The sequence below is a fragment of the Drosophila sulfurigaster genome, chromosome 3 (assembly GCF_023558435.1).
Source record: "Drosophila sulfurigaster albostrigata strain 15112-1811.04 chromosome 3, ASM2355843v2, whole genome shotgun sequence".
NCBI lineage: Eukaryota > Metazoa > Arthropoda > Insecta > Diptera > Drosophilidae > Drosophila > Drosophila sulfurigaster.
The window spans coordinates 2822523-2848087 of NC_084883.1; the positions used below are offsets into that span (position 1 = coordinate 2822523).

Here is a 25565-nt window from a genome sequence, read left to right on the forward strand (position 1 = left end):
AAACATTCACAATCATACAGGAGACTCCACTGTTTTGATTACTTCACGCTTTGGTCGGATAGAACAAGAAAACCCCCCTTGCAGCCCGAAATAATTGTCATGTTACGTATTTTTGACTACGTTTAATGATTTAATAATGTTTGAAACAAACACTTAATTTAAGGTAGATGTGAAATATATTGAGATTTGTGCAGTTTAGTCAGAAAGAAATTAAAATTTATAAGTTCAAGGCTTAGTTCATGTGTGCTTAAATTAAGCATACTTAGTCAATTAAAAATAATATAAAAAAAAAAACAGTAATCCTATCACTTTCGTATATATATGTATATAATTTAACATAATAATTAACTCGATCACCAACTGTCTCTCATTCGTGCATTTATACAAACAACTATAGGATGTTTAACAGACAATCTGCATTGTGCGGCAAGATTCTATACCAAACAACGTAGTATAAACTTAAGCTTGATAAACGTTTATACTACTTATTATACATATGTATACAAAATATATATTCTCTTTTTTATGATATAATAATCGTGGTGCGTCAAATGGTTAATCAGACGTATCGTTTTCAACATCATGCGACCTTCGTTCGCGAACTTTTATCGGAGGTGTGGATTCATTCACGCTATACATTTTATTTAACTCATCCTCAGTAAGATGCCATTTATGTTCACGCAGTGCATGTTTTTGAAAGCTGCAATGGAATTATTGATTAGCTTATATAAATGGGTAGTGGATCATTAACTTACGGTCCGGGTCGCATATAAGTCCGAACGCACTTTGGACACTTGTAGGAATGTGTTCCCTTATGCATTTTTATGTGATTTCTTAAAAGAAGACTGGTTAACATATCGCGTCCGCACTCGGGACATATGTATTGTACAGGAGTATGGGAAGCTGTTTGGTGTCGCTTAAGATGATGCTTGTAATTAAAAGTCTTTTCGCAACCATCGATGCCACATTTCAAGGCCGTGTTTGTCCGATGCTCGGCATCCACGTGTTGCTCTAGCTCTGCACTCGTTGTGAACTCTTTGGGACACTGCTTACAAGGAATTTTGCGTGGTGCGTGCCTTTTCATGTGATAATTTAAGAGCGTCACTGTTCGATATGTTGTGTTGCAGACTTTACACTGATGCTGATAGACGTTACGCGGCGACACAATGCCGCTGGAATGTTGCTCCAATTCATGCTGCAACATTTTACTCAATTCGTCAAATGTCTGATTGCATTGTTTGCACACAAAAATTGGAGTTTGGGGTAATCTGGAACGAAGATCTTTAACTGGTGACGGCTCCAATGCTGCTGTAAGTAGTTTATCTGTGCCGTTTAGCAATTGTCCTGTGATGGGCAAAACGTTAAAGTTGTCGTTGTTGCTATTAAGCGGATTGCCATGCGCACCATTTTCTATGAAATCCAGATCAAAATCAAATGGCGTGGGCGTTGGAAAAAGTGTTGATGTTGTCGGTGTTTTTTCGAGTGTTGTTGATGTTGTTGTTAGCGGTGATGTCGGTGATTCGGACGTTATCTGGGAGGTTGAAGTTAAAGGCGAAGATTCTGTAGTTGTTTTTTGTTTATCATCGGTAGCATCATTTGTGTCAGCTGTTGTGGTAATTGTTGCGAATCCAGACGTTGGTGTTGAGGTCAATGATTTACTGTCATTATCCTCATTATCCGTTTCAATTCCTGTGTCACTGTTTATCACTATGTTGTCTTGTGTTGCACACGGCGATGAGCAAAGATCATTTTTCAATGTCATCGCTGAAGAGTAGTTTCAATTTCGTATTTAAAACGTGTTGCAGATGTTGTCGTTGTGGCGGCATGTGTTGAGCATATTTGGAATTTGAGTTTGAATTCATTCTTGCTAGGCTATTGATCCTCTTACCGCTTTTTCCATAGCCACTGCCATCGCCATCACCATCACCATCGCCATCGCCATCAGTGTCAACCTCAGCAACAATACGGTGTGCATTCTTCGGCAAGGCGGTTGTAGACGTCATAGTGGTTGTTGTTGTTGCCGCTGAACTGGTTGTCCATTGAGGCGCCTGCATCTCAATGATTGTGTCTACTAAGTGACTTCGCTGCAAATGGCGAGTCAACGTGCGTTTTGCTGCAAACGAGCGAATACAGCGTGGACACTCAAAAGGTAGTTCTGTGCAAAAGAATTAGCCATTATTATTTGCCGTAGTAAGTAAAAAATAATAAACTTACTGCGTATGATAAACACCTCGTTGGCATGTACTGAGACTGTAGAAAATATTAAAAGCCCAACAAGAATTTTTGATAAAACAAGATTCTAGTGTTAACATTTTAACATTATACTTACCGCCATCGTTAATGCCATGATGAGCATTGAGATGTTTTCGCATCTCACCCTCCACTTCGCATTCAAAAGGACACTTGGCACACATCAGTATCGGAGCTGGAAGGTCAAATAAACGAATGAATACCAAAAGCCTATTTGAAACAACATACAGCGCTTACGCTTATCCACACCGACGTGCAGCTTCTCGATCGCTGTGCGCTCCACTGTTACTTTGTCGCCCTTGGCCTGAACCATATCCCTCGTTGGCATCCGCTTATGCACAGTTTTGTAGTGACGTATGAGCAGACGCTTCATATTGTACAGATTGGTGCAGAGTTCACATCGATATGGCGCCAGTCCTAAGAACAGATTTCATATATGTTTTAAAGCGTAACTAAATTAAAACTTGTTGCACTTACCGCGATGTACAAACATATGATTCTCAAATTTGTATTGGCTCGTAAACTTTTTGTTGCAATAGATACAATATGGTTTCTGTAGATGCTTGGATTGCTCGTCATCAAAGTCATCGACATCATCATCATCACTGGTAAGTAGCAAGTTTTGATCGGCAGCCGCGTCATTGTTTTCATTCTCATCCTCATTGTCGGGATCATCCTCATCCTCATCCTCATCGTCACCCACTTCAACATCTTCCTCAAAGTCATCAAACAAATTCTCGGCATCGAAATCCAAACTCATATTATTGTTATCAATCACAATATCGTCGCCATCAACGACCGGCATGTCGTCGGCTGGTATAGTGCAAATGGCGGCGACGTCGGTATTGTCAATGAAGTCTTGCATGTCTCCAAAAATAGAATTGTTTGGATTTGCTGTGGTAACTACACCAATATTGCCACCACCAGCAGTAGTAGAAACACTGACAGCAGGCAGAATGCCACTTAAATCGACTTTCCTCGGTGTTGTTTTGATGGATTTGGATAAAGATTGCTCCGGGAATACTTCAAATGCTGCAGAGACATTCTCAGTTGGTTCTGTTGATGTTGTTGTACTTGTAGTTGTCGCTGTTGATGTTTCTGCGCCAGCATCATAGAATAACGAGGTGGCATCCACAACCACATTTATATCGCCAGCAGGCGTAACCACAGCTGTAGTTGTCGGCTGAGCAGGTTGTAGCTCCTGTAGCGTTGTAGCCGTTGTGGTTCCAGTCGACTCAGCTGTTGCTGATGATTCAATTTCTGATCCAGTGAATGTTGATGGATCTGTGAAGAAGCGAAGTAGCTTGTAAATAAAATTCCATAAATATAAATTGTAAAAAACACACATTTGATACCAAGAGGCAAATGCGACGGGCTGCATCCCTTATCCTTGGTGTCGTTAGACCAGCTGGGACGCAGTTGGATGTCACTTGGCTGTATCATGTGCTTATCACTATAGTGTGATCTTAAATGAGCACTACTTGGTGTCTCAAACAAACACATGTCGCAAGAGTAGATACGACTTTTGTCCGTCGACAGCGACTGCAAGGATTTTTCAACGTGAATTTTACTATCGCCAATGGAAGACTTATGCTCCTCGGTATAGTGCTTAATGAGATCGGAGCTGCGCAGCGAGTGAAAAGAGCACTGATCACAATAAAACTTGGGTAAATCTAAATAAAAGAAAATAACGTTAATTGATTGGAAACTTAGAGATTAGGCAAAAAATTAACTTACGACTATGTGTTAATTGATGAGATTTAAGGCGTGCAATTGTGGGAAATACTTTGGGACACAGATTACACTTGTGCTTCATTAAACTCGTCGATCCTGGACCTGGTCGAAGTTTTGGTTTCACAGTGATTTGTGGCAATGAATCTCCGACCGGATGGTTTATTTCAATATCCCTTGCACTGTATCTCACATCCGACTTGGAGTCATCCAGTAAGTTCTGCAAACTTACGTTTGTCGTGACATTTGCCGTTATTTGCTGTGGGGTTTTACTGTCATCGATGTACTCGAAGACAACCCCAGCACCACCATGGACTTGCTGCAACGAGCCATCGGGCATGACAAGAAACTCCGCCCCAATGCTCATATTCGAGTTGCCACCCGTAGGATCATCAACTGGCAAGACGGCGGAATCACTCACATCCAAAGAGTTCCCCAGCTGTTGTTCAATATCACGTAGTTGATCCGCGTCCAGTTGAGGCTGTGAGAAGTCTTCGGGCGTCAGCACAGTGGGAATCAGCAACTCCATGTCCTCCAGTGTACACACCTTCACTTGTGCATCATCATTTTCCCTCGCTTGCCTTGATGTCGTCGCATTTGTAGCGGCCTGCAAGGATTTGCGCATTTTCAACTGCTGATCTATTTGAGCAGCCGTTAAGCCATGCGCTTTCCTGTAATGCTCGGGAAGCAGTCGCTGCTTAAACGTCACGAATTTGCACAACTTGCATGAATGGCGCGTTTGCTCTGTTAAAAAATTATACAAAATGATTAAGTCTTCTTATCTTGTCAATTCCTTCTTCTTACCTGAATGCATGCGAATATGTTGTTTGAGTTCCAGACGATTGCTAGTAATGGCGCCACAGATTTTGCACTCGTGGCGAACAGAAGACTTTGAGGGCTTCACATTGTCCCCGCGATGCAGCTGAAATTGTATAAATTTTTGTGTATAAATGATGCCTCGCATAGTATTATAATCACATACCTCTAGGGGTGGTTGACCATTGAATCGCGTTGTCGCCTTCGTTATCTTGCCAGGGCACAATTTGCGACAGAGAATTTCATGAGCCTTTTGAGCGTTTTGTATGAAAAAGTAGGCAATTTGCAAACTCTTACTGCAATCAGCACAAATATATTGCGGCAGCTCAGGCAGATTTTCGGTACGCATGCAGAATAATAGCAAGCGTATTAGAGGTATTTTTGTGGAGTTCCCATTATTGTCGTCTATTAAACTAGACTCGGTCAGAGCGTCCAGCTTGAAGAACTCCGCCTCCGATTTAAGGCAACAGCGACAAGCAAATTTGTAATCCACAACCATGTCATCTATTTTCAATCGCTTGCTCGCCATCTTTGCATGTTCAATATGTTATTATTTACGATAAAGGCAAATCTATTGCTCTTCCGATAATACTAACAAATAAACAAATACACTTTTATCGCGCACTAACGCGAAATTGATTCACCTGGCTATGCTCAAATCGTAGCCATTAGAGGTGGAGAAAAAAATGCTGAAACTATCGATGAATCGATACTTTTACATTTTTTAAGCATCGATTATTTTATCACGAAAAGATTTTATATGTATTTTATTTATTTATTAATTATAGTGAAAGTTAGTCCTTGAATTGACAATCATTATATAATATCATCTTTTTAAACTATCAAAGGTTACAAAATCATCGATCCTCTCTCACATCGATATTTCCAGCCCGCAAACTACGCTAAATTTTGTGCGAATGGCAATGGCTCTATAGCGCTACACGATCATACATACATATGTTTGTATGTAGATATGTATGTACCATTGAATTGAGTGAATTCTTGAGTTTGGAAAACATCGAATTTTGCGAATATCGATGTCGTACAACATCTGATTCACAAAATATCGTGAGAAAACACAGTTTTTTTTTAAATACATAAGTCTACAAAATTCTAATAAATTCCTTCTTCAAAAATCAAATGCATTTATTTTTATTTACTAAGTTTCTTCTTCTATGTAATGAGACTTTGCAATGTGGCAATTTAATAGATATGTTTCACGGTACTTGTTTGGACAATAAGGACACTTGATAGTGGGTTCCGAATGCGTGCGCCGATGAACCGCCAACGAAGAACTTGACTTGGTTGATACGCCGCAAAGCTCACAAATGAAATTTCGATCTCCACTGTGAGAGGCAACATGCGACTTAAGATCCCATTTGCTGGGAGCACTATAGCTGCACATCTGACAACTCCAACGGGTGTATTTTTTGTGAAATCTATTCTGATGCATACGCAGTTTACTCGCGTGCACAAATCCTTTTTGGCACACATCACAGACATAAGGATCACCTCCAAAGTGGATGCGATGCTTATGCCGTCTCAGCTGATCTTCATTGATGAAACGGCGTTGGCATTTGTCGCAATTGACAACAGAAATGTCCGATATGGGCACAAATTTCAGCAACTTATCGTAGTAATCCTGGTGACGGGTACGAAAGGCACGATTACTAATGTGCAGAGCATACTGACGTCTAAACCAATTCAGCAGTGCTCGAGCACTAAGACTAATAGTCTGGGGCCTTAGTTTGACATTAAAACGCCTGGCAAGGGATCTGCCTATTTGTTGGGCGCTTTCAGTTCGCTCGTTCCTAAAATCCATGTTTTTAAACTCGTCACGCCACAGATATTCATGTTGGCGCAGGAGCTGAATAAAGTAATGTATAAGCTTGGGATGTGTATTCTGCAGACTGTAGAAAGGCTGATTTAGCTGTAAAATAGTAATATTACTTACTATTATACTTGCGAGATACAACATGTATGTATGTATATTGTGTATTTACCTTGTTTCCCTCTAACCCTTCATCTTCTTCAGATTGGTATGAATATTCTTTCTTCACTTCTGTTTCTTTATGTGTCTCTTCGGTTTCAGATATCTCGCAGTTTTGCTGATTCTGCAACTCGATTTCAACCTCCGCTTCAATCTCGTCATCCAGCTCTGTGCGTTGGCTTATTAAGCATGTATCCAAGGCAAAATGTGACACAGCAAAGTGTCGGGAAAACTGCGACCACTCTGTTAATTCGCCTGCATCACAAAGACAGCATTTGATAACAATTAAAGCTCGATCTCCTTCTCGTAACTTTAAATAAAGTTGCGCAGCTTGTATATAATCTTTGTTTACATTCATTGTTTTGCAATGAAAGTACCCTGCCAACTTAAGTGCAGTTATAAACGAGTTGGCACTCACACACAGTATATTTGGTATATTTTAGTACCTTATTAACATCGCGACCGGTCTAGTCTTTATGTTTGTGTACACCATCGAGTTTTTAACGATTTTTATCCTCATAAAAGTTACAATAAATTGAATGGCCAACAGTTATGATATACCTAGCTGGGCTGGCAAACCGCCCACGGGGCTGCACTTGGACGTGCTTAAGGACGACAAACTGGTGCAAAAGCTAATGGTGGATGACAAACGATGCTATTTATTTGGCCGCAATAGCCAAATGAATGATTTCTGCATTGACCACGCCTCCTGCTCACGAGTGCATGCCGCCTTTGTTTACCACAAGCATCTAAACATTGCTTACCTAGTGGATCTGGGCTCAAGTGAGATTTCCTGCCTACTTGACTTGGAATGTTAAGTATGTAGTTTTACTACAGTTTTTTATTCGTTCTTGCAGCCCATGGCACATTTATTGGCACCCTGCGGTTGGAGGCACACAAGCCGACACAACTGCAGATTAATAGCACCTTTCATTTTGGCGCATCGACACGCAACTATATACTAAGAGAACGTCCGTCGGCCGGTGGTCAGCATGCAAACATCATGGAGGATCTGCCGTTGAGCGAAACAAGTGATGGCGCTTTGCTGGGGCTGCCGGAGACCCAAACCGAATTAGATGTAAGTTTAAAATGTTGTGAATGTAATGCCCATGGTCACACACTTGCTTTGTAGAATCTGACAGAGTACAATACGGCACACAATCGACGCATTTCGATGCTTGGTATTGCCGACGATAACAATCTGCGCAAGCAGAATGCTTTGAAGCAGGGCCGCAAACGTCGCAATGTTACCTTCAACGATGAGGAGATTATCATCAATCCTGAAGACGTAGATCCCAGTGTGGGACGATTTCGGAATCTAGTGCAGACAACTGTTGTACCTGCCAAACGCTCCCGTTACGAGCCCAATCACATGGGATTGCACACGGGCAGCGGCAGTAGCTCAAATGCAGCGAGCATACTCTCAGCGAGTCACCAAATGTTCCAGCAGAGCATAGTCGAAATGAAGCATCAGCAACAACAACATCAGCAACTGCAACAGCAGCACCATCAACAGCATCAGTTGCCTGCGATTCCCCATTCGCCATTGTATCAGGGATTACCGGCTAGCAACAGCGATGCGGGAAATCAACTGAAAAACAATGAATTTGAACCCATTTCACCGCTTGGAATTAACTCCAAGTTAGGCTTAATGCTGCCCAATCCGGCACCCGACGTGACGCCTATCTACGAGGAGCCACTTGAGCCTAGTTCATCTATAGCACAAAAATTGGCCATGGCCAATGCGAATGGTGAGTGCAGTGTTCATATCTTCAGTACGAATCCCTTCAACAATTGTGTTGTTGCAGTGCGTCGCTTTGTGGACGAAGTGCATGATACTAGCGGCGAAAGTGACTCGATGTGTCCACAAAAGAAGAAGTACGCCAAAGAAGCGTGGCCAGGACGTAAGCCGATGCTTGGACAGCTCTAAAACCCCATCAATAGAATGCATTGAGTTTCCAGTGCAACATAAAAGAAGCTGATCATCGGGGAGATAAAACCTTGGACAAATAGAATGCTTTGCTTCCAATTCCGCCTGTTGGAATCCCTCAATCCCGTCGTTTACAAATTGAGCAAATTGTAGTCATATTTCCCAGCAAATAACAACAATTTATACATTACATTTTGCTTACATTTTACAACTGTGCGGATAGCGAGGGAACGGTATCACATCGCGTATATTCTTCACACCCGTCAACAGCTGCAGATATCGCTCGAAACCCATGCCAAATCCGCCTGTTGGCAATCCGCCGTATTTGCGCAACTCCACATACCAACCCAAGCTCTTCGGCAGCTGTGGATGCCTACTTAGGTGCTCAGCATCAGGTTCGCGCAAACTTCCGCCGCACAGCTCACCCACCGATGGCATCAGCAGATCCAGGGCATGCACTAGTTGTGGATTGCTGCGGCAAGTTTTCATGTAGAAGGGTTTCTGTTGTGCCGGCCAATCTATAACGAACACTGGTGTGCCGCAGTGTGCAACTAGAAACAGTTCCTGCTCCTTGCTGAAACCCTCATTGGGAGTGACAGCGCTTTTGAAGCTTTGTTTGTTGGCTATAACCAATGCGAGCGCCTCATCGTAAGATAACGTTTTCCACGGTACTTGTAACCAAGCCAGATCCGTGCTAGCATTGGCGCTCTGCTGACAGAATTGCAGATCAGCAGCGTTTGCATTGAGCAGGCGATTAGTAATCTCCTTCAGCATGCACTCTATGAAGGAAGCCAGGGTTTCCAGCTGCTCCATATGCACCAGCTCTGCTTCGAACATATAAAACTCTGCTAAATGCAATGGTGATTTGGAATTCTCGGCACGAAAGGCAGGGGCCAATGTATAAGTATTGCCCAGGCCGTAGGACATGGCCTCCAAATGTAGCTGGCCGGAGACGCTGAGGAAAACCTTTTGGTCAAAGTAGCTTTGGTCTGATGGAATATTGGGTCGTGCCATTTGTTTCAGCAGTGGCTCCGACTCTGGCTGCACTCGAAAAACCTACAAGAAAAATTGCAGTTATTCTACGAAAGTTATCAGAGACGAGTTATGCTACTCCAAACCTCTCCTGCTCCCTCACAGTCGTTTGTAGTCAACAACGGCGTGTTGATCTGCACAAAATTGAGCTCGTCCATGTAGTCGTGGATGGCCTTTTGTGCCCTGTGCCTAACACGCATTTGTGCGGCAATATAGTCGATGCGGGAGCGCAGATGCAGATGCTCACGTACATATTCGGGAGCATGCTTCTGTTTGGGTGAAAAGGGATAGCCATCCTTTAAATGACCATCCGCTTAAAGAGAACAAAATAGATAAAATTGAGTTAAGAATCACATCTTATAGAATCACATTATAGTTGCTTACTTAGAGACTCTACTTCGTCGGCATGCAGCTCCAAGTGTCCATTGGGCGCCACTTGAACACAACCTGTGGCGCTGACAGCGCAACCAGAGGTCAGCTGCTGTGTTCCTGTATTACGGGGCACAACAAGCTGGAATTTCTCATTCGTTGATCCATCGTTGATGTCCAAGAATATGTTGTTCTTCAGTCGCCTCACATTTTTTATCCATCCCTGTGAAGCCACGAATGTAATGCAAGCGAATCTTTGAATGAAAATTGGTGCTCACCTTAACGTGCAACGTGTCTCCAGGCTTGCTAGCTCTACTTATTTCTGCAATGCGGTGTACGCTGCTGTGAAATCTTTTAAATAACAACATTGTTTCCCTTTTTATACAAGAGCCGGCGAAACAGCTGATCAGCTTAGTGATGAGCACAATTGATTGCATAAAAGCTACATACGCTGTTCATTCTGCAAACTTTAAATACAAATTAAAACAGTGTGTTAAATGATTTTATAATTGAACAGTTTTATTATAAATATTTTTAGAGCCATAATGCAACACAAAAGTCGATTAAGAAATATGCGGCGGTAAATGTAGAACATTAAAAATCGATAACATTTTCAATGCAAATTCTTATCGCACGCAGTTTGAAATTTCTCAATATTATGTTGCACCCATTCATTTGCATTCTTCAGAAGATTAGGATTATTAACAAACTCTTGCTGGTCCGCCTGCTTAGTAGCGTCCCTATCTTTGCCGCCTCTGCGAACAAATCCTTCTTCGCCATCCTTTAGAATACCCACGGCAGCCATTTGATGCATATTAACTGATTTATTTTGCCGAAAATTGCCAATACTCAAATGATCGAGCAATTTTTGCAATCCTTCTGCATCTGGTCTGCAATTCAAAAAGTCACCGACTCGATTCACAGTCCCAGGTAAATCAGTCAACATGTCCTCATAGTTAAGGAAGAGCACATTCGACAGGTGGCTGAATTCCTTAGCCTCCTTCACATGGCTGTAGTAAGGCAGCCAGGGATCTGAAATAATCCAAGTTAGAAAGCTGACTCGTGTTTCTATGTTCGTGCTAAACACATAATTTATAAACTTTAAACATTCGCCAATCATAAATGAAGGATCGTCTAATACTTACTTAATCCCTGCTGAAAATAACGCCAATAACGTTCGAAATCGCCGGTGTAGCCCTGGGTGCGAAACAATCGATTCAAATGATAATAGGAGACGGCCACATCTTTTGGATTACGCGCCACATAAATGATCTAAAATGAGATGGATAGTGTTCATGCAAAAAGACATTTGGTTCAATTTGAATTTATTGCATGCCTTGCACTTCTTTTCCAAAACACTCGGCGGCATCAAGGAAAACGGGAAATGTGTCTTTATAAAGCGTCGCTGATTGCTAGGCAGTTCATCTAGTGTTTCGTAACCTGGTCGAGAAATGAGTTCAATAAACTCAATAGCCTTATCATTACCCTCATTCTCTGCGATCAGCTCAGCTTTAACATCATTATGCATAAACAAAGGAAATCTGTAAAAAACAAGTATTAAGTATATCGAAAGATTCCCCAAGGAATTTCCCTTTGCACCCACTCAAAGAAAGGAAAACGCTCTGTAAGCGGACGTTCTTGGGCCTGTTCAAAGTCCAAACCGTTGGCAACCAGCCAAATGAGCTCTTGTGTCCACGTGGTGCCCGAACGTGGCACAGTGGTGATCCAAATATCATCGGGTCGTGCCTCGAAATTATAGTATTGCTCCGCCTCTTCTTTGAACTTGTGGGGAAAAAAGTATCCCTCGGGTCCGACTTGTACAAATCCCGTGCGCTCACCTATTTAAATTTATAGGATTACTAAGCAGTAGTCTAGTTGTGATCTTACACAAACCTTTAAAGTACTCCAAAAGCTCCGTACTGATGGCGGGATCTACGTCGCGTATGCGATGTGGAAACTTGACCTGTAACTTATCCATTTGCACTCCACAAGTGGCTAGCACCAACTAAACTGGTTGCCGCTTGCCAATATGGTCGGGAAAGCGTTTCTTTTACAGACTACAATACATATTTGACTGTTGCACTTTCGGCTTAGAGAAAGTGACTTGACTCTGTCTTGAATTCGACAGTAAGTGCTGGCCCAAGCGGAAAATAGTTACTGTCAATGTACTTGCTTAGCAATGGAATTAATTGGACATCTCGACTCAAGATATACCCATTAACTTATTAGTTCTGCAATAAATAAAATAGCTTATAGATGCTAGGACAGATGAATATTATAGTGTTATAGCAACAGACAATTGTTAATTCACAAATATCTATGTATGTAACACACAAAGAAAATAATTACTACATTCGTCGCCAAAAAAATACTTATTTATATAATTCAAATAATATCATCTGAAAATCTGGCAGTAATCGGATGAAACCTTAAAAGATATATAAAAACCAATGTTTTAGGGCAAAAATTATATTATACATTTGGTATTTTTTTGTATATTTGGAACACAATACTGACGACTCACTAGTTACTTGTAGTTGTTCTTTAAAATATTAAACGAAAATCTGTTTAATATCACTTTCTAGATATGTATACGGTTGTTGTTGTTGTGGTTCATTCTAATTCTAATCATGAATATGAACACAATAATTAAATAAGTTGTTTAAAATGCAAATGATGAAAAAGTTGAATGTGTTCTTAATTAGTTTAAAAAATAAACATTTTTTTACTTCTGAATTTCATTTGTAAAATTTTGTACACAACGATTCGCGTCGAATTCAATATTTGAACTGACGCTTAATTTTAAAATCATTCATATCATACAGCCAGAATTCAGTTTTTATATTCTTATTGACCTCCACTTATTAAAAAAGCCCTTTCTATTTATAAATAACCATACATAATTTATACACGGCGCAGATCAGCGGTGACATAATCTTGTATAATTAAATTCAAACATACATATATTTACAACATTTGCATAAATTATTTCAAACCAATATCTGTACAATTATCTTTTACGGATTTAAACACCTGCGATAACTGACATGCTAATAGATTTTGTCAAACTTACCTATAAGTGAGCAAGTGTATCACCATGTTCTGTTTTTATGATTAATAGCAATTTTCACATTACCAAATGGTAAATGAGCATACCCATCCAAATAGTGACCTAGGGCACTTAATTGTGTCATGTACATACATACATACATACATATGTAATAACAAAAACACATAATAAACACGATTAAGAGGCAGTTTAAGCTACGTTAACTTTATTTGGAATTTCACAATCAAAATTTAAATGTTGTGGTTAGTAATGAGCAAACAGCTGAAATTCTCAGCTTACTTAACAAGCGGGCATAGTGCAGAGACGCTGCTTCACCAGACGCTGGGGACAGGCTTGACCTGAGCGAGCATGTGAGCTGACGAGATAGCGATATCCCTGGGAGTGGCCGACACCACAGCTAACACTGCATGGCGTCCAGTCGGACCATTCCGACATGACGCAACGCTTTGGCACATTAACCTCTTGCTCCTGCTCCTGCTGACCATCGTTGATCTTGTTGCAGGTCACCTGACAGTCATTTTCAGTGAGGAAATTGTTGCGATTGCCACGACAGCCGCCGTAGGTAAAAGCCTCGCAGCGACCGGACTCAGGATTGTAGGCATAGCGCTGATAACTGCCACGGCAAGGACCTGCTTCGGCCTGCTGTACGCAAATCTCCTTGGCCATTTCCTGGTTGATATTACAGTCCAGAGCATGCTGGCACTCGCGTTGTTGATGCAACTCCATGCGTTTTGTGCAGTCGTCCTTCTCCTGACCATCTTCAAGCAGCAGCAAGCGCTTACGTATAGCACTGCCGCGTCCACAGGAGCCAGAGCATGGACTCCAGTCACTCCATTGCGTGGTCGGGCACTTGGGATCGGGCAGTTCCACCTGCTCGAAAGTGCAATCCGGTCGCATACACTTGTTCTTCTCTACAATGGTAATGTGCGGACAACGCTTGCGACCCATGGGATTCACAAATGTTCGGGTACGCATAGTGATGCCAATACCACAAGTGGCCGAACACTCTGACCAAACACTCCAAGGCGTAGTCTTGCACAAGCCAGCTCCTTCGCCGTTGTCGCTTACCAGCGACTGCGAATTGGCAAGATTCTCGCCCTCATCTTCATCTCGATCTTGTGCACCCGCACCATTGGGACACTCTGCTAAGCTTGCCACGCACATTTCCTTGGACACCAGTTGACGTGTGCACTTGCTTTGCTCAGCGTGTGCAGCATTCACATATTGACGAGTGCGCATGCGGATTCCCTTGCCGCAGGTGACGGAGCACGGGCTCCAGGCACTGAAGTCGCTCACTCGGCATTCGGCTGTAATGACATCACACAACTAGTTAGCATTCTTTTAATGGATAGGGTATTCCAATTTTCTGGAAACTTAAATGTGATTCGACCTCTATTTGTTTGTCCATCAGTCTAAACACTGTTTATTAAACAGTTTTTTAGAGATAGTGAGTACCATAGACATTAAGTTTAGAGACCATAGTCCTGTGGATCATCCGCAGATCGAGATTGTATTCTAATTGACCATGCTATCTAGCTCGCAAATCACAATGCGACTATTCTATTAAACAGTTTTTTGAGAGAGCGAAATTAATGCTAAAGGATGGTCTCTGGGATTTCCATTAGAAGCTTCAAATATGGTGACCCAGCCGCGCCTAACAAGCTTTCCTTTTTCACTTAATTAATTTTATTTTTAAGGCTGCAGCTTTCCCATCTTACTCAATATTAATCTTATAAATTAAATATTAGTTACCAAGGTTGGAGTAAAGATATAGAAAATGAATTCGTCCTTTAGCAGGTATGCTTAAGATTGCCCAAACCAAATTATGGCTGTAAATTTGATCAATACGATTTCAATTTTACCTCTGGTATCGTGCTCCTCGGCATCGTCAGAGACTTCCAGCTGGAGGGCTTGAAGGAAGTCGTCGTCGCAGTTGCGGGAAACGATCTTTTCGCGACGCAGATATAGCTTAGCTAAAGGTGTCATCTTTTGAGTCTGTGGGTTATAAAATGGTGCACGTGGATCTTCCGGGTACATTGTTGTGATTTTATACATGCGCTCTCTGGGCTGCGTCTCAGCATTGGGTGACTATGGAAGATAGAGTTGTGTGTGATGTAATATAACATTTAGGAATGTCACTTCTACTGACCATGTAGGATATACCACTATCGGTGCCGGCATCCCAGGGATACAAATCGAAATCCAGAGACTCCTTCCAGCTGCAGTCCGAGGTACACAAGTCAACGCCATTGATGCCAACCACCCAGTCAGGAGAAGGGCCAAACATGGAGGTTAATGAGACCTTTGGATGCTTGCGATCAACACGGAATTTGGACGATGTATTCTGATTGACATTGGGATACCAAAGTCCTGCAGCCTTAATCAGAGTTCGTAACTTTGGACCTTGGGCGCGCAGCTCAGTTTCCAAAGCTGTTGGCGATCCCCATTCAGCCAATGAGCGGAAACCATCGGTCGCGATGTGATTTTCGCCCCAGAATGAAAAGTTTGCTTCATGAGAGGCACCAATCACGTCGGAGAAATGCGTTAGCCAGATGGCAAAAGGATAATCCTTAGGATGTGTCTCGTTTGACCAGATTCCTTCAAAAACAAACTAAAACTTACGGTACAGCAAAAAACTATGAACTGTTACTAATTGCTAGGGCTTACGCTGTATTTGGCCTCATCACAGGCGCAGCATTCCTTTTGTGTATCTGCAGCATTTAATTTGTGCTCACAAATCACCTGGGTGAGCTGACCGTCATCGGAGAACCAAGCTCTTGGTCCCTCGTACACCATGGCGGACAGAGAGACGCATCCTGACCCTGCTTCGGGGGCCACCCACATAACCTGCACCTCAGTCTTAGGTAGATTGTCAGCCTCGGACACCGTGTTCACGCAGCGATCGTTGAACTTGGTAAGCGAATCGCTGAAAAGCTGGAAGCGACCAACACGGCGTGGACTGGCAACTTGGGGACGTCTGGCGCCGGTGTGTGCCTCAGCAGCGATGGTGAAGTGGGTGAAGTGCTGAATTTTCGTATGTGTACGAGAGCCGAGCAGTAATACTAGAAAACACCAAAGTATTAAACGCCAGTCAATTCAAATAACCGTTTCGTTATTGTACTCGATACTTCGATCGTGCATTTTGTAAGAAACGAGTATAATGTGGTGTATACATATTTCGATATGACATAGTGGTGTTTTGCAGATCAACATGCGGTAAAGATGGAAAATTTGTTTATGTACTTGAAGTGTTTTCTACGTGTTAGCAATGAACTTTATTTATAAAGATACGATACTTTTAAATTAAGTATATTTCCTCAAAGTATACTAAATTTTTTTTTCTATTTTTGGTAACACTATCACAATATCGAACGTGCTATCAATATTTCCCCATCTCTAATATGCGATCGCTACAGCCGCGGTTTGCTTACAACACATTATTTAAAAATTAACGAAAGCAATTATAAGCGAGATGAGTTTGTTTGCTAATCTTCTATTAGAAACATGTGTAAATTTCGAAAAATGCGGCGATGTGGTAGTATCACGAAAAGAAAATATCGTGGGATTGTCTTGTCAGTTTTGTTGTGACATATTCATCAGTGTGATTGCATTTTTGCATCACTTGCAGAAGATGCACTGCGACATTCTTGAATTTCCAAGAGAACACAACGTGTATACGATGAATGAAATAATGTCCCTTGAAGACGACGACGTTGAGGTTGATTCACATGTTATTATAAACGGAGAAACAGATGAACAGATTAATGACTTGGAAATTGGACTAGATGCTAATACATTACAAATCAACATACTAAAGGAAAACAATCTTGTCAAAGGCAATCAAATTTCCGGCACAGAATTATATAGTCAAGGTGCTGAACTTAATAAAACTCTTGTCACTGGATATGATAAAACACTAGCTCTGAAACCTAGGATAGAAATTAAGTGTGAAAGACAACTGACTCTTCAAAAAGATGGAGCCTCAGAAGTAGCAAAGGAATCTTCCACATCCATAACTCATAAAAAGATTAAGCGAATAAATAATACCAAAGAGGAACTAAATGCTGGAATTACTGCATCAACTGAAATTCAGGACGAAAATAACGTTAATTCATTTAGACTTAAAAAAGTTAACATTGTTAATATACACAAAAATGCAGAATTGGCGCAAGAGGTCTATGTACCTCAGAAAAACATACCTAAGATGAACGAAAATAATAGAAAGCTATTAAAAGAGAAGAAAAATACTGGTCAACATGATCTAGAGACTCCCGTCAGTCGTAATAAGCCAATATTCTACAATCTTTTAACAATGAATAGCGGAGAGAAAAGAACCAAACCCAAACTGAAAAAGTCATTAATAATAACTGAAACCAATTCATTAAAGACCGATTCTTCTTTTAAGCTGGACCACAAAACCCATCGAAATTTGTCTTCTATAATCATAGATAAAATTGAGTACTTGCCGAATATTGATTTAAATTTCGTTAAAACTTCCAAAGGCACAACTAAGGAAACTTCTAAATTAGAAGTGAAAATGCAAAACGCTCTTCGGGAATCTTTTTCTGACAGGTCAAATCCGGCGATGTGGAATAACAAAATACCCAGGAGACCTACATATTCAGAAGGGCTAACAAGTCAAATCTCGACAAAACCAGAAGTTAAATCAAGTAGTAAACGATCATTAGTTGAATCGATTGACGAAATTAAAATGTCAATAATTTTTGATGATAATTCCAAAAGAAAACTTCCAAAGAACGCAACATCTAACAGAACGCTTGATGTTAAGCAGGTAAGTTATCTATATAATAACTTACTTTCAGGGAAAAATATCTTGAATATTTTGCATATTATATTTAAGACGGACTTGAGTGAAGAGCTATTGGGATTGGAAGATATTGAGGTAAAATCAGTTGAAACCACTCATCCTAAATTACGCGATGATGGTGTCCTTCTGCAATTTGTTGGCGTAAGTTATGACATTTTTATTCATTTTTCGATCAGCATTTTTTGAGCTCTCATTTATTTGCAGTTGAATATTATCAAGGATCCATATTACGAGCACCGAAAGCCAGTGGAATTTTGCGAGGTTTTGCGCTCAAAAGCTACTAAGTTCAGCAAAATACTAAGGGATCGAGACATTATATGGAATTTTCAAAAAAGTGCAACTGTGCAGACATTTCAAAAGATCGCTAGTGAATTGTCGATGCTCACGGAACAAGCAAATAAAACTCTTAAGGCTGATCTAAATGTGAGCGAAGTGAAGCGCATTTTGAACTTAATTAGCAAATGGTATACGCATCAAACCACTGAAAAATTATTTAAAAAGGTTGAACTTTCATCGACAACCGAAAATTACTTACTATTGTTTGGCTTTCTGCCCAAACTTAACAGATGTGTGTATTACTGTGAATGGTGTGATGAATGCAGCGCTAACAGATCACGCTACAATGAACATCGGATGAGCCATTTAAATAATTACTATTGTCCACAGTGCGAAAGCGGATTCCTCAAATACGGCCAACTGAAAACCCATTTCGAAATCTTACATGGAAACACTTAACTTGCAGCCTTCTAGAAATCATAATACTATACAAATTGAAATAATTGTACACCAACATAGAATAAATAAATGATTTAATATACAATATTATTATATGCTCGAGTGCTGAGAGTACGTCCATTGTTATCTATGGGGTCATTAGGCCCCGTAACCCCAGTGCTGATTATGAAACCTCTCAATCTCAAGTGAGACAAACCAGACTAGACCAGGCCACCTTAACTTACAGTTGTATGCCTTGCCAGGCACATAGCCATTGGGACCATCAGCCACAATTAATTTGTATCCATTATCACCGCGTGTTCGTCGACCATGGGGCAAATGTGTGGGAGCCCGCGAGCAACCAGCCGCTGAACTAATTGTGCCGGCCACAACACAGACAACCACAATGATGCTGGCAAGCAGCCGCAGTGAATGCGACATCTTAATCTTAATCTATATTTTTGTATTCTACTCGAATACAACACAAAATAATAATAACGCGACGCGACCGCTTCAGGCAATGCACACAAACAGACTGAATCCCATTTCTGAACTGCTTTTTCGAGTTATCATCAAAATGAGCCGACAGCTGATTACTGCTCTCACAATGGATGTACATCGATTAGCATATGTACTTTGCTCCTTGTGATTGAACAGCTGCCATGGGATCTGTGTGGATGGATAAAAAAGAGTTTGTTCGTATGACCAATATGGAAAATTCACTTGTTCTGCGATGTCTTCCGCGTTTTATCTAATGGAGCGTAAGCAACTGTGATAAGAGCAAATGTCTTCGTCTAAATATAGTACACGACTCTCGGCAGGAGACCTCGGCTTAAGTTGACACTGATGACGATACTCAAAGATTGTATTCGTATTGTATTTATTGTACGCAATTCTTTATTTTACTTTGTTTCGCACTTGTTCACTATACATATACATATATTATTGTACATACATACGCATGTATATAGTATAAATGTTGTCATATAATATATATATATATAAATAATAGTATTACATGTACATTTGATTTTTGGTAACAATCTTTATATCATTTCAAAATGCAGCATAATATCAAGTATACCATAATATATGTGTGGTTTATAAATTTGTAGGTTGGCGTTGCATTCGTTATACTCGTACTGCTATACTACACACTTTCAATCGGGAATTCGCATCTACATAATATATAGTAAATAACGCTCTAGTCCAGATTCCTAGCGAAATATAATATGTTGGCATTTGGTCAAGGATAACCGAGCTAGATGCAGTTAAATCAAATTGGGAATTTGTTAGGGAGGAGCCAGATGAAGTTAGCTACCTGAGATACACTCGTTCACGTAAGATCACAAAAGATAACTAACATAATTTACAAATTAAAGAGACTTGATAGGTAATACTTTAAAGCATAATAATAGCAAATCACAAGCGTAGCACACATCTAATACTAAAAGGTTAGTATAGGTGTCTCTCGATGATCCAGCAAATCTGAAACAACAGTAGGGATTAGAATATTTCTAATGGCGAACTCTGAAGACAGCAACTCACCCTTGGCAATGCTCCACCAGGGCAGTGTGACATAAGTGAGGAATGCATTGAGTGGCGTCGATTGCTGGCGACGATTCTCCTTCCAAAAGTGAAAGGATTGAGTGAACCCTCGACTGGTCCACAGTGGATTGTAGGCACCATCATCGAGTTCTGTAAGCAAACGGATAAAAGTCAGAACAATGAATTCCAAGTTCAGCACAGTTCAATGTTATATGCATGCAAAGTGGCAGGAATATCGTGAGTGCATAATTGATAACTAATAAGATATCGTAGCAATGACCTTTGAGTGCCTTTTTGGGGAGATCGCACCAATAGTATATGTTGGTGCCGTCCGGTGTGCGACGCTTGGGCACCAGATGCAGCACCTTGTTATAATAGGATTGCTTGGAGGTGCGTGGCAATGTGGCGCTGCTTGCTTGTGGCTGATTGCCATTGGCCACATCCGCCTCGCCATTTAGTAGGGGCGATACCGCATCACCACTTGTGGCCCCTAACTCCTGCTGTTGCTCCTCGTTATTATCATTAGTTGTGTGGTCAGCCGGCGCCGTCGTTGGTGACAACGTCAAGTCCAGCTGCAATGGATGGCTCTCTGATTTAACAGGTACACGTATACACTTCTCAAAGCGATGCATCGACACCGTCACAGGCACCACTGTGGGCGGTGATGGGGTGCCAGATTGCTCCACCACGGGCAGCTCTTCACGTCCGCGCACGCTTATCATCATCTTGCTGTCGCTTTCGCTGAGTATGGCCATCTTGGCGGAGCAGGCGCTATCGCCCGACTCCGCAGCCTCGCCGTTCAATGAAGTGGCATCATCGGCCAGCTCGTACTCCTCCACCTTGGTAGCAGAATCTGTCCCAGATGCTGTTGTAGGTGCTGTTTTGGCATCGTTATTGTTGTTGTTGCTGCCGCTGTTACTTTTTGCTTTTGGTGTCAGCTTTGACTTTTCCTTGCTTCTCTCTTTGTCTTTGTCTTTTTCCTTATCCTTGTCACTGGCTTTGGCATTGCGCAACCTCTTGGGCGACATCTTGGCCAGCAGACTGCTGGCTCCATTGGCTTTCTGGTTCGAAGACTTCTTATCATTCTCTTTATCCTTCTCCTTCTCCTTGCTTTTGTCCATCTCCTTTCCCTTGACAACGCGCACTCGCGATACCGCTGGCGCCTTCTTGGCACTTCCCGGGATTGGCACACTCGTCCGACGATCGGCGGCACTCAGTGAAACACTGCGTGTGATGTTGTTGCCCTTGCGCTTATTTTCGCTGGAACTGAGCCGAAGACTGCCACGTTTGCTGACCACAAGTTCGCTCTCCACACACAGAATGCTGGGCGGTTTGGGTTTGAGCTTCGTCTGACGCTTGTCGGGCATTTTGCTGAGGCAAGCTGGCGTCTCATTAGATGCATCCTCGCAACTGGGACAATACACTTCCGACATCACCGGCGTGTCTATGGCACTGGCCCCCGATGTCCAGCGTTTCTTGCACTTTTTGCCACCGAAGCAATTGCAGCCTGTGCTGCTACTGCCACTGCCGTTGCTGTTGCTGTTGTTGGACACGGTCACCTCGACGGCAACGCTGAGCGGCGGAGGAGTGACGGCTGGAGCCGCAGCGGCTATCTCGTTAACCACGGATTCTGGAACTGGGTCAGACGGTGTGGGGGCATCTGGTGCCTTGTGTGGTTCGTCACCAGCACACGCTTGAGCTAGATTGAGCGTTTCACAATTCGGATTTGGGTGCAGTTTTGTCGCGGAGGCCGAGAAAGCAGGACGTTGCTGATCTACAAGTAGATATAGATCGTTTTTTTTTGTTTCCGTTTAAAAGCATATACAACGACACATAAAACAACCGACATACAATCGGCGTCCAAGCAACTTATAACATAATTGTTTCGCCAACGGGATCAAATAAGCAGGGGAAATCATAAATAACCAGGAGATGGCGGAGGGCAGGAGTCGGGTAGCGGGTAGCGGGAGACTCTATTCAATAGGGCACTATTTGATTTTGGTGTTAATTATTAATTGGGATGCGGAGTGTAAGGATTAGTTGGTGCTATATATATAGACATTGGATAGGCCTAACTGGAGAAATGAGTAAACAGTAACCAGTACCGAATGAATGATCTATTAGCTAACCCATCCCCGTTAATTAATCATTTTCGAAGTCAAGCTCTAGATCTGGCTCGCTAAAACATTTCCCATGTTTTCTTTACTATAATCTTCTATATTCATCTCTGTTCTATTCATTGAAACTGAGTGTAAAGTAATCAACAATTTGAAACTTAAAAGCAAACATAAATTGCAAATAATTAATTTTGGTTTTACTGTAGTTTAGTTGTCCTGCTTTCTCGGCAATATATCATGTATTGATTACAATATACAATATACATTTATACGTTTTCGGCAATCCTTTTTCGTAATATAACAAATATTGTACACATTTGATTGGTTAGTGTGAAATTTGAAATTTGTTAATTTAAGGAAAAATCGTAGGAACCACAACATGTTTACGTTTACAAGGAAAGAATTGATCACAGCAAGCAGAAGAAGCGCAACACAAATCAAGCTATTTGTACATAACACATAAATACATAGCGAATCCACATTATTTACATAAATGATCTGAAGAGCATGCAATTCAACGAATACACAAATGTTACTTGAACTAAAGCTAGTGGATTAATCCCAAACACTACTTACCGTCTCGCAAGTCTCCGGCTTCAATCTCAGACACTTCACTGGCCAACGAGTCGAGTCCTTCATTCTCGGAACGCGCCTTAGCCCCAACACTAGCGCTGGTGCCACTAGTCACCATGTCCTGGTTGGTGTTCTTGGTGCGCCAGCCGTAGCGTGAGAAATTATTGAGATTGGCGCTGGGATCGCTGAGTCGTCGTTGATGGCGATACGTGCAATAGTCATCGTTCTCCTCCTCCCATTCGTCCCACATGTCCGTGGCACAAAAGCCGGGCTCACTGGTTGGAGTCTCAACGCCCGATCCTTTTGGCTTCGTCACCGCCATCTCGGCGTGTCCCTTGCCCTGCGGTCCCTTCATGCGTACGAATTCACAGCGCGTTTGCACTCCAGCACCGCTGCTAAACAAGCCAAAGGACATACGCTGCGCCACCTTGGAACTCAGACTGGATTGCTGCACACAAAATAACACTCAATCAGGCATCTATTTAGGTAGAAATAATGGTTAACTTACTCTGGCATCGTAGACTTTCTTCAGTGCATCGTAACGTATCGATCCTAAGAAGATGACACCCTGAACGGCACCATCCTTGTCATTGGCCACCAGCTCGACGCACACCATCTCGCCATCGCGCACCAGAATGTCGCTGAACACCTCATCGAAGTTGTCCACCATGAAGCAAATGTGTGGGTACGTGATCTCTTCGCCCTCGCCCTTGGTGTCCATCTTCCGACGACTTGGACTAGCATAGACACGCTGTGAGTGCCGACGCAGCACCTGCAACTCTTTGGGCGATGTTCGGGTGCAAATGGCCAAGGTCAATGTGTAGTCAAACTGATGTATAACCATATTCAGGTAGACAGTCTCCTCCCAATCCACATCTGGGTCTCCAATGGGCAGTTTGCGCGAGTCCTTGCGAAATACTTCAACTTCAGTCTGCAAACAAACAATTGAACTAACTGCACCAGATTATGATGTACACTTACTTACCTCATATTTTGGCATGTGACGCGATGAGCTCTTCACATGCTTTTTTCGCACAAAAAAGAGCAAATCATCTGAGTCAATGCTGTGCACTGGCTCCGTTTGAAATAGAAAATGCCGCACGAACAAATCCGTCCAATATGTTGTACCCTGTAGCACTACAAAGCCGCCATCTACAAGGACACATATATATTGTTACGATTACTATAGTATATAATAATAATATATTTTTTATAAAAAATAATTTTATTTATTTTTTACTTTTGGAAAATTAGTTTTCTTCAATATTACGCAGCTATCGTCTTTATATTTATTCAAAGACATGTTTTTAAATTATGTATCGCAAACCCGAAGTTTACATATTACCGTTTTTGAGAAGAAATTTGTGTTCAGCAATATTACATATGTATTTTGAAAATAAGAATGTATAAGTAATATAGAAGAGTTGAAAAACTTATAGAATTACATATGTAGGAGAATGAAATTTGTACACAAACAAACAAACATACATTAGATCACAAAATATTCGTCCCATTATACCATCTTAATTAGTCTTCCACAATTGTTTTTCTCTTGAAAGTTAGAAAATGAAACCATATTCTTAAGTGGTAAATACAAATTGTTTAGTCGATATAATATTCGCTGGTATTGTTGAATAAATGGGCATCATACCAATTTCCGCCCCCTCGACAAAGCGTAACAAAGCCTTAAGAGAACCCTTCCTTCAATGGCATTGTAAACAAAAGCGAAAATCCGGTTTGTGGATCGCATACTTCAAAGTATAATTGTGTATGTATATGCATACACATACATACATACAAAGCTAATGCATGTCCAAAGTGGAGCAAAATCTGCACACACACTTTTACAGACACATTTACATTGGACAAGGGTAGAAGGAGTTGCCGTTAGAGAGCACTTGATAAATCGATAATGTGCAAATGTAGACAAATTTCTCATAAACTTAAAATAGTTGATAATGGATTATACAATTCAAAGGTAAATTTAATCACCATCTTTGAGCAGCTGTCGCATCTCCTTAGTGCGCTGGAAGTTGATGTCCTCAAGCAGCTGCTGGAGTGGAGTCTGTGGTTTGAGCAGAGCACCCGCTGCACTCGCCAACGCCATGGCGATGACGTCGCTTTCGGTTTCGCAAGCTACAATTATTTCACAATTTTGCAATATTTCTGCAGCTTTGCATGTTGATGTGTTAAATTCACTTCTATTAGCGAGTTCTTTGAGTAGTTAATAAGCGAGTGGGAGCAATGAGTACGGTTTAAACAGCGGACAGCGACTAACACACTCTTCAATCCTGCAGCCGAGTAACAGAGGTCTATCCACCTTTTGTTTGGCCACCCTATTTTCAATTTTGAACTTGGGGTTGTTTGTCTCTCAGCTGGTTCCACTTGCGTATCATCTCCAGTTTCTCTTATTTTGGTTAGCCAGCTGTTGTGTTTACAATTGCGCCGAAGAATTACTAATCGCGACCTGCTATCTATCAAAAGCTACAACTATAACACAACAATGGCAGTATATTAAGCTTTATTTTCCATTTTGTGTATGCCTGCAGACATCAATGTGTAAGCTTTTTTAAACATATTAACTTTATTAATATATT

At 41.5% G+C, this 25565-nt stretch overlaps 8 protein-coding genes across 11 annotated transcripts; 2 read left to right on the forward strand and 6 right to left on the reverse strand.

The window, feature by feature from the left end:
- Positions 1-138: 138 nt before the first annotated feature.
- Positions 139-5456, reverse strand: LOC133845122 (uncharacterized). Of its 2 annotated transcripts, XM_062279486.1 has the most exons (12): positions 4964-5456; positions 4786-4903; positions 3988-4725; positions 3597-3923; positions 2728-3534; positions 2488-2667; positions 2330-2425; positions 2215-2250; positions 1889-2155; positions 1405-1764; positions 756-1344; positions 139-700 (listed from the first exon to the last, which is right to left on the reverse strand). In XM_062279486.1, the coding sequence occupies exons 1-12, from the start codon at positions 5324-5326 to the stop codon at positions 556-558; spliced, it is 4026 nt and encodes a 1341-aa protein (XP_062135470.1). In that variant the 5' UTR covers positions 5327-5456; the 3' UTR covers positions 139-555. The 2 variants fall into 2 exon arrangements, with proteins under 2 accessions (XP_062135470.1, XP_062135469.1); XM_062279485.1 differs by having other exon boundaries at positions 756-1764.
- A 475-nt stretch (positions 5457-5931) lies between these two features.
- On the reverse strand, positions 5932-7145 carry LOC133841543 (zinc finger protein ZIPIC). Its single transcript, XM_062274103.1, has 2 exons — positions 6801-7145; positions 5932-6727 (listed from the first exon to the last, which is right to left on the reverse strand). The coding sequence occupies exons 1-2, from the start codon at positions 7143-7145 to the stop codon at positions 5957-5959; spliced, it is 1116 nt and encodes a 371-aa protein (XP_062130087.1). The 3' UTR covers positions 5932-5956.
- Positions 7146-7326: 181 nt separating this feature from the next.
- Positions 7327-9758, forward strand: LOC133841541 (nuclear inhibitor of protein phosphatase 1). The gene is made up of 4 exons (XM_062274102.1): positions 7327-7570; positions 7645-7865; positions 7920-8538; positions 8596-9758. The coding sequence occupies exons 1-4, from the start codon at positions 7327-7329 to the stop codon at positions 8715-8717; spliced, it is 1206 nt and encodes a 401-aa protein (XP_062130086.1). The 3' UTR covers positions 8718-9758.
- LOC133841540 (probable asparagine--tRNA ligase, mitochondrial) lies at positions 8916-10582 on the reverse strand. The gene is made up of 4 exons (XM_062274101.1): positions 10397-10582; positions 10134-10341; positions 9836-10062; positions 8916-9773 (listed from the first exon to the last, which is right to left on the reverse strand). Exons 1-4 carry the CDS (start codon positions 10553-10555, stop codon positions 8916-8918), a joined length of 1452 nt encoding a protein of 483 aa, XP_062130085.1. The 5' UTR covers positions 10556-10582.
- Positions 10583-10607: 25 nt separating this feature from the next.
- Positions 10608-12334, reverse strand: LOC133841544 (sulfotransferase 1C4). Its single transcript, XM_062274104.1, has 5 exons — positions 12012-12334; positions 11722-11956; positions 11455-11659; positions 11264-11390; positions 10608-11150 (listed from the first exon to the last, which is right to left on the reverse strand). Exons 1-5 carry the CDS (start codon positions 12094-12096, stop codon positions 10732-10734), a joined length of 1071 nt encoding a protein of 356 aa, XP_062130088.1. The 5' UTR covers positions 12097-12334; the 3' UTR covers positions 10608-10731.
- Positions 12335-13365: 1031 nt separating this feature from the next.
- LOC133845726 (spondin-1) lies at positions 13366-19270 on the reverse strand. The gene is made up of 5 exons (XM_062280275.1): positions 18976-19270; positions 15856-16250; positions 15338-15799; positions 15051-15276; positions 13366-14495 (listed from the first exon to the last, which is right to left on the reverse strand). The coding sequence occupies exons 1-5, from the start codon at positions 19169-19171 to the stop codon at positions 13468-13470; spliced, it is 2307 nt and encodes a 768-aa protein (XP_062136259.1). The 5' UTR covers positions 19172-19270; the 3' UTR covers positions 13366-13467.
- Positions 16566-19236, forward strand: LOC133845727 (protein teflon). Of its 2 annotated transcripts, XM_062280278.1 has the most exons (4): positions 16566-17481; positions 17533-17980; positions 18050-18157; positions 18221-19236. In XM_062280278.1, the coding sequence occupies exons 1-4, from the start codon at positions 16661-16663 to the stop codon at positions 18749-18751; spliced, it is 1908 nt and encodes a 635-aa protein (XP_062136262.1). In that variant the 5' UTR covers positions 16566-16660; the 3' UTR covers positions 18752-19236. The 2 variants fall into 2 exon arrangements, with proteins under 2 accessions (XP_062136262.1, XP_062136261.1); XM_062280277.1 differs by having other exon boundaries at positions 16566-17980.
- Positions 19271-19609: 339 nt separating the features above from the next.
- On the reverse strand, positions 19610-25506 carry LOC133845725 (uncharacterized protein KIAA0930 homolog). Of its 2 annotated transcripts, XM_062280273.1 has the most exons (7): positions 24961-25506; positions 23954-24120; positions 23477-23899; positions 22972-23416; positions 20559-22052; positions 20279-20428; positions 19610-20218 (listed from the first exon to the last, which is right to left on the reverse strand). In XM_062280273.1, the coding sequence occupies exons 1-7, from the start codon at positions 25073-25075 to the stop codon at positions 20178-20180; spliced, it is 2835 nt and encodes a 944-aa protein (XP_062136257.1). In that variant the 5' UTR covers positions 25076-25506; the 3' UTR covers positions 19610-20177. The 2 variants fall into 2 exon arrangements, with proteins under 2 accessions (XP_062136257.1, XP_062136258.1); XM_062280274.1 differs by lacking the exon at positions 20559-22052 and having other exon boundaries at positions 24961-25216.
- Between the last annotated feature and the right edge of the window lie 59 nt (positions 25507-25565).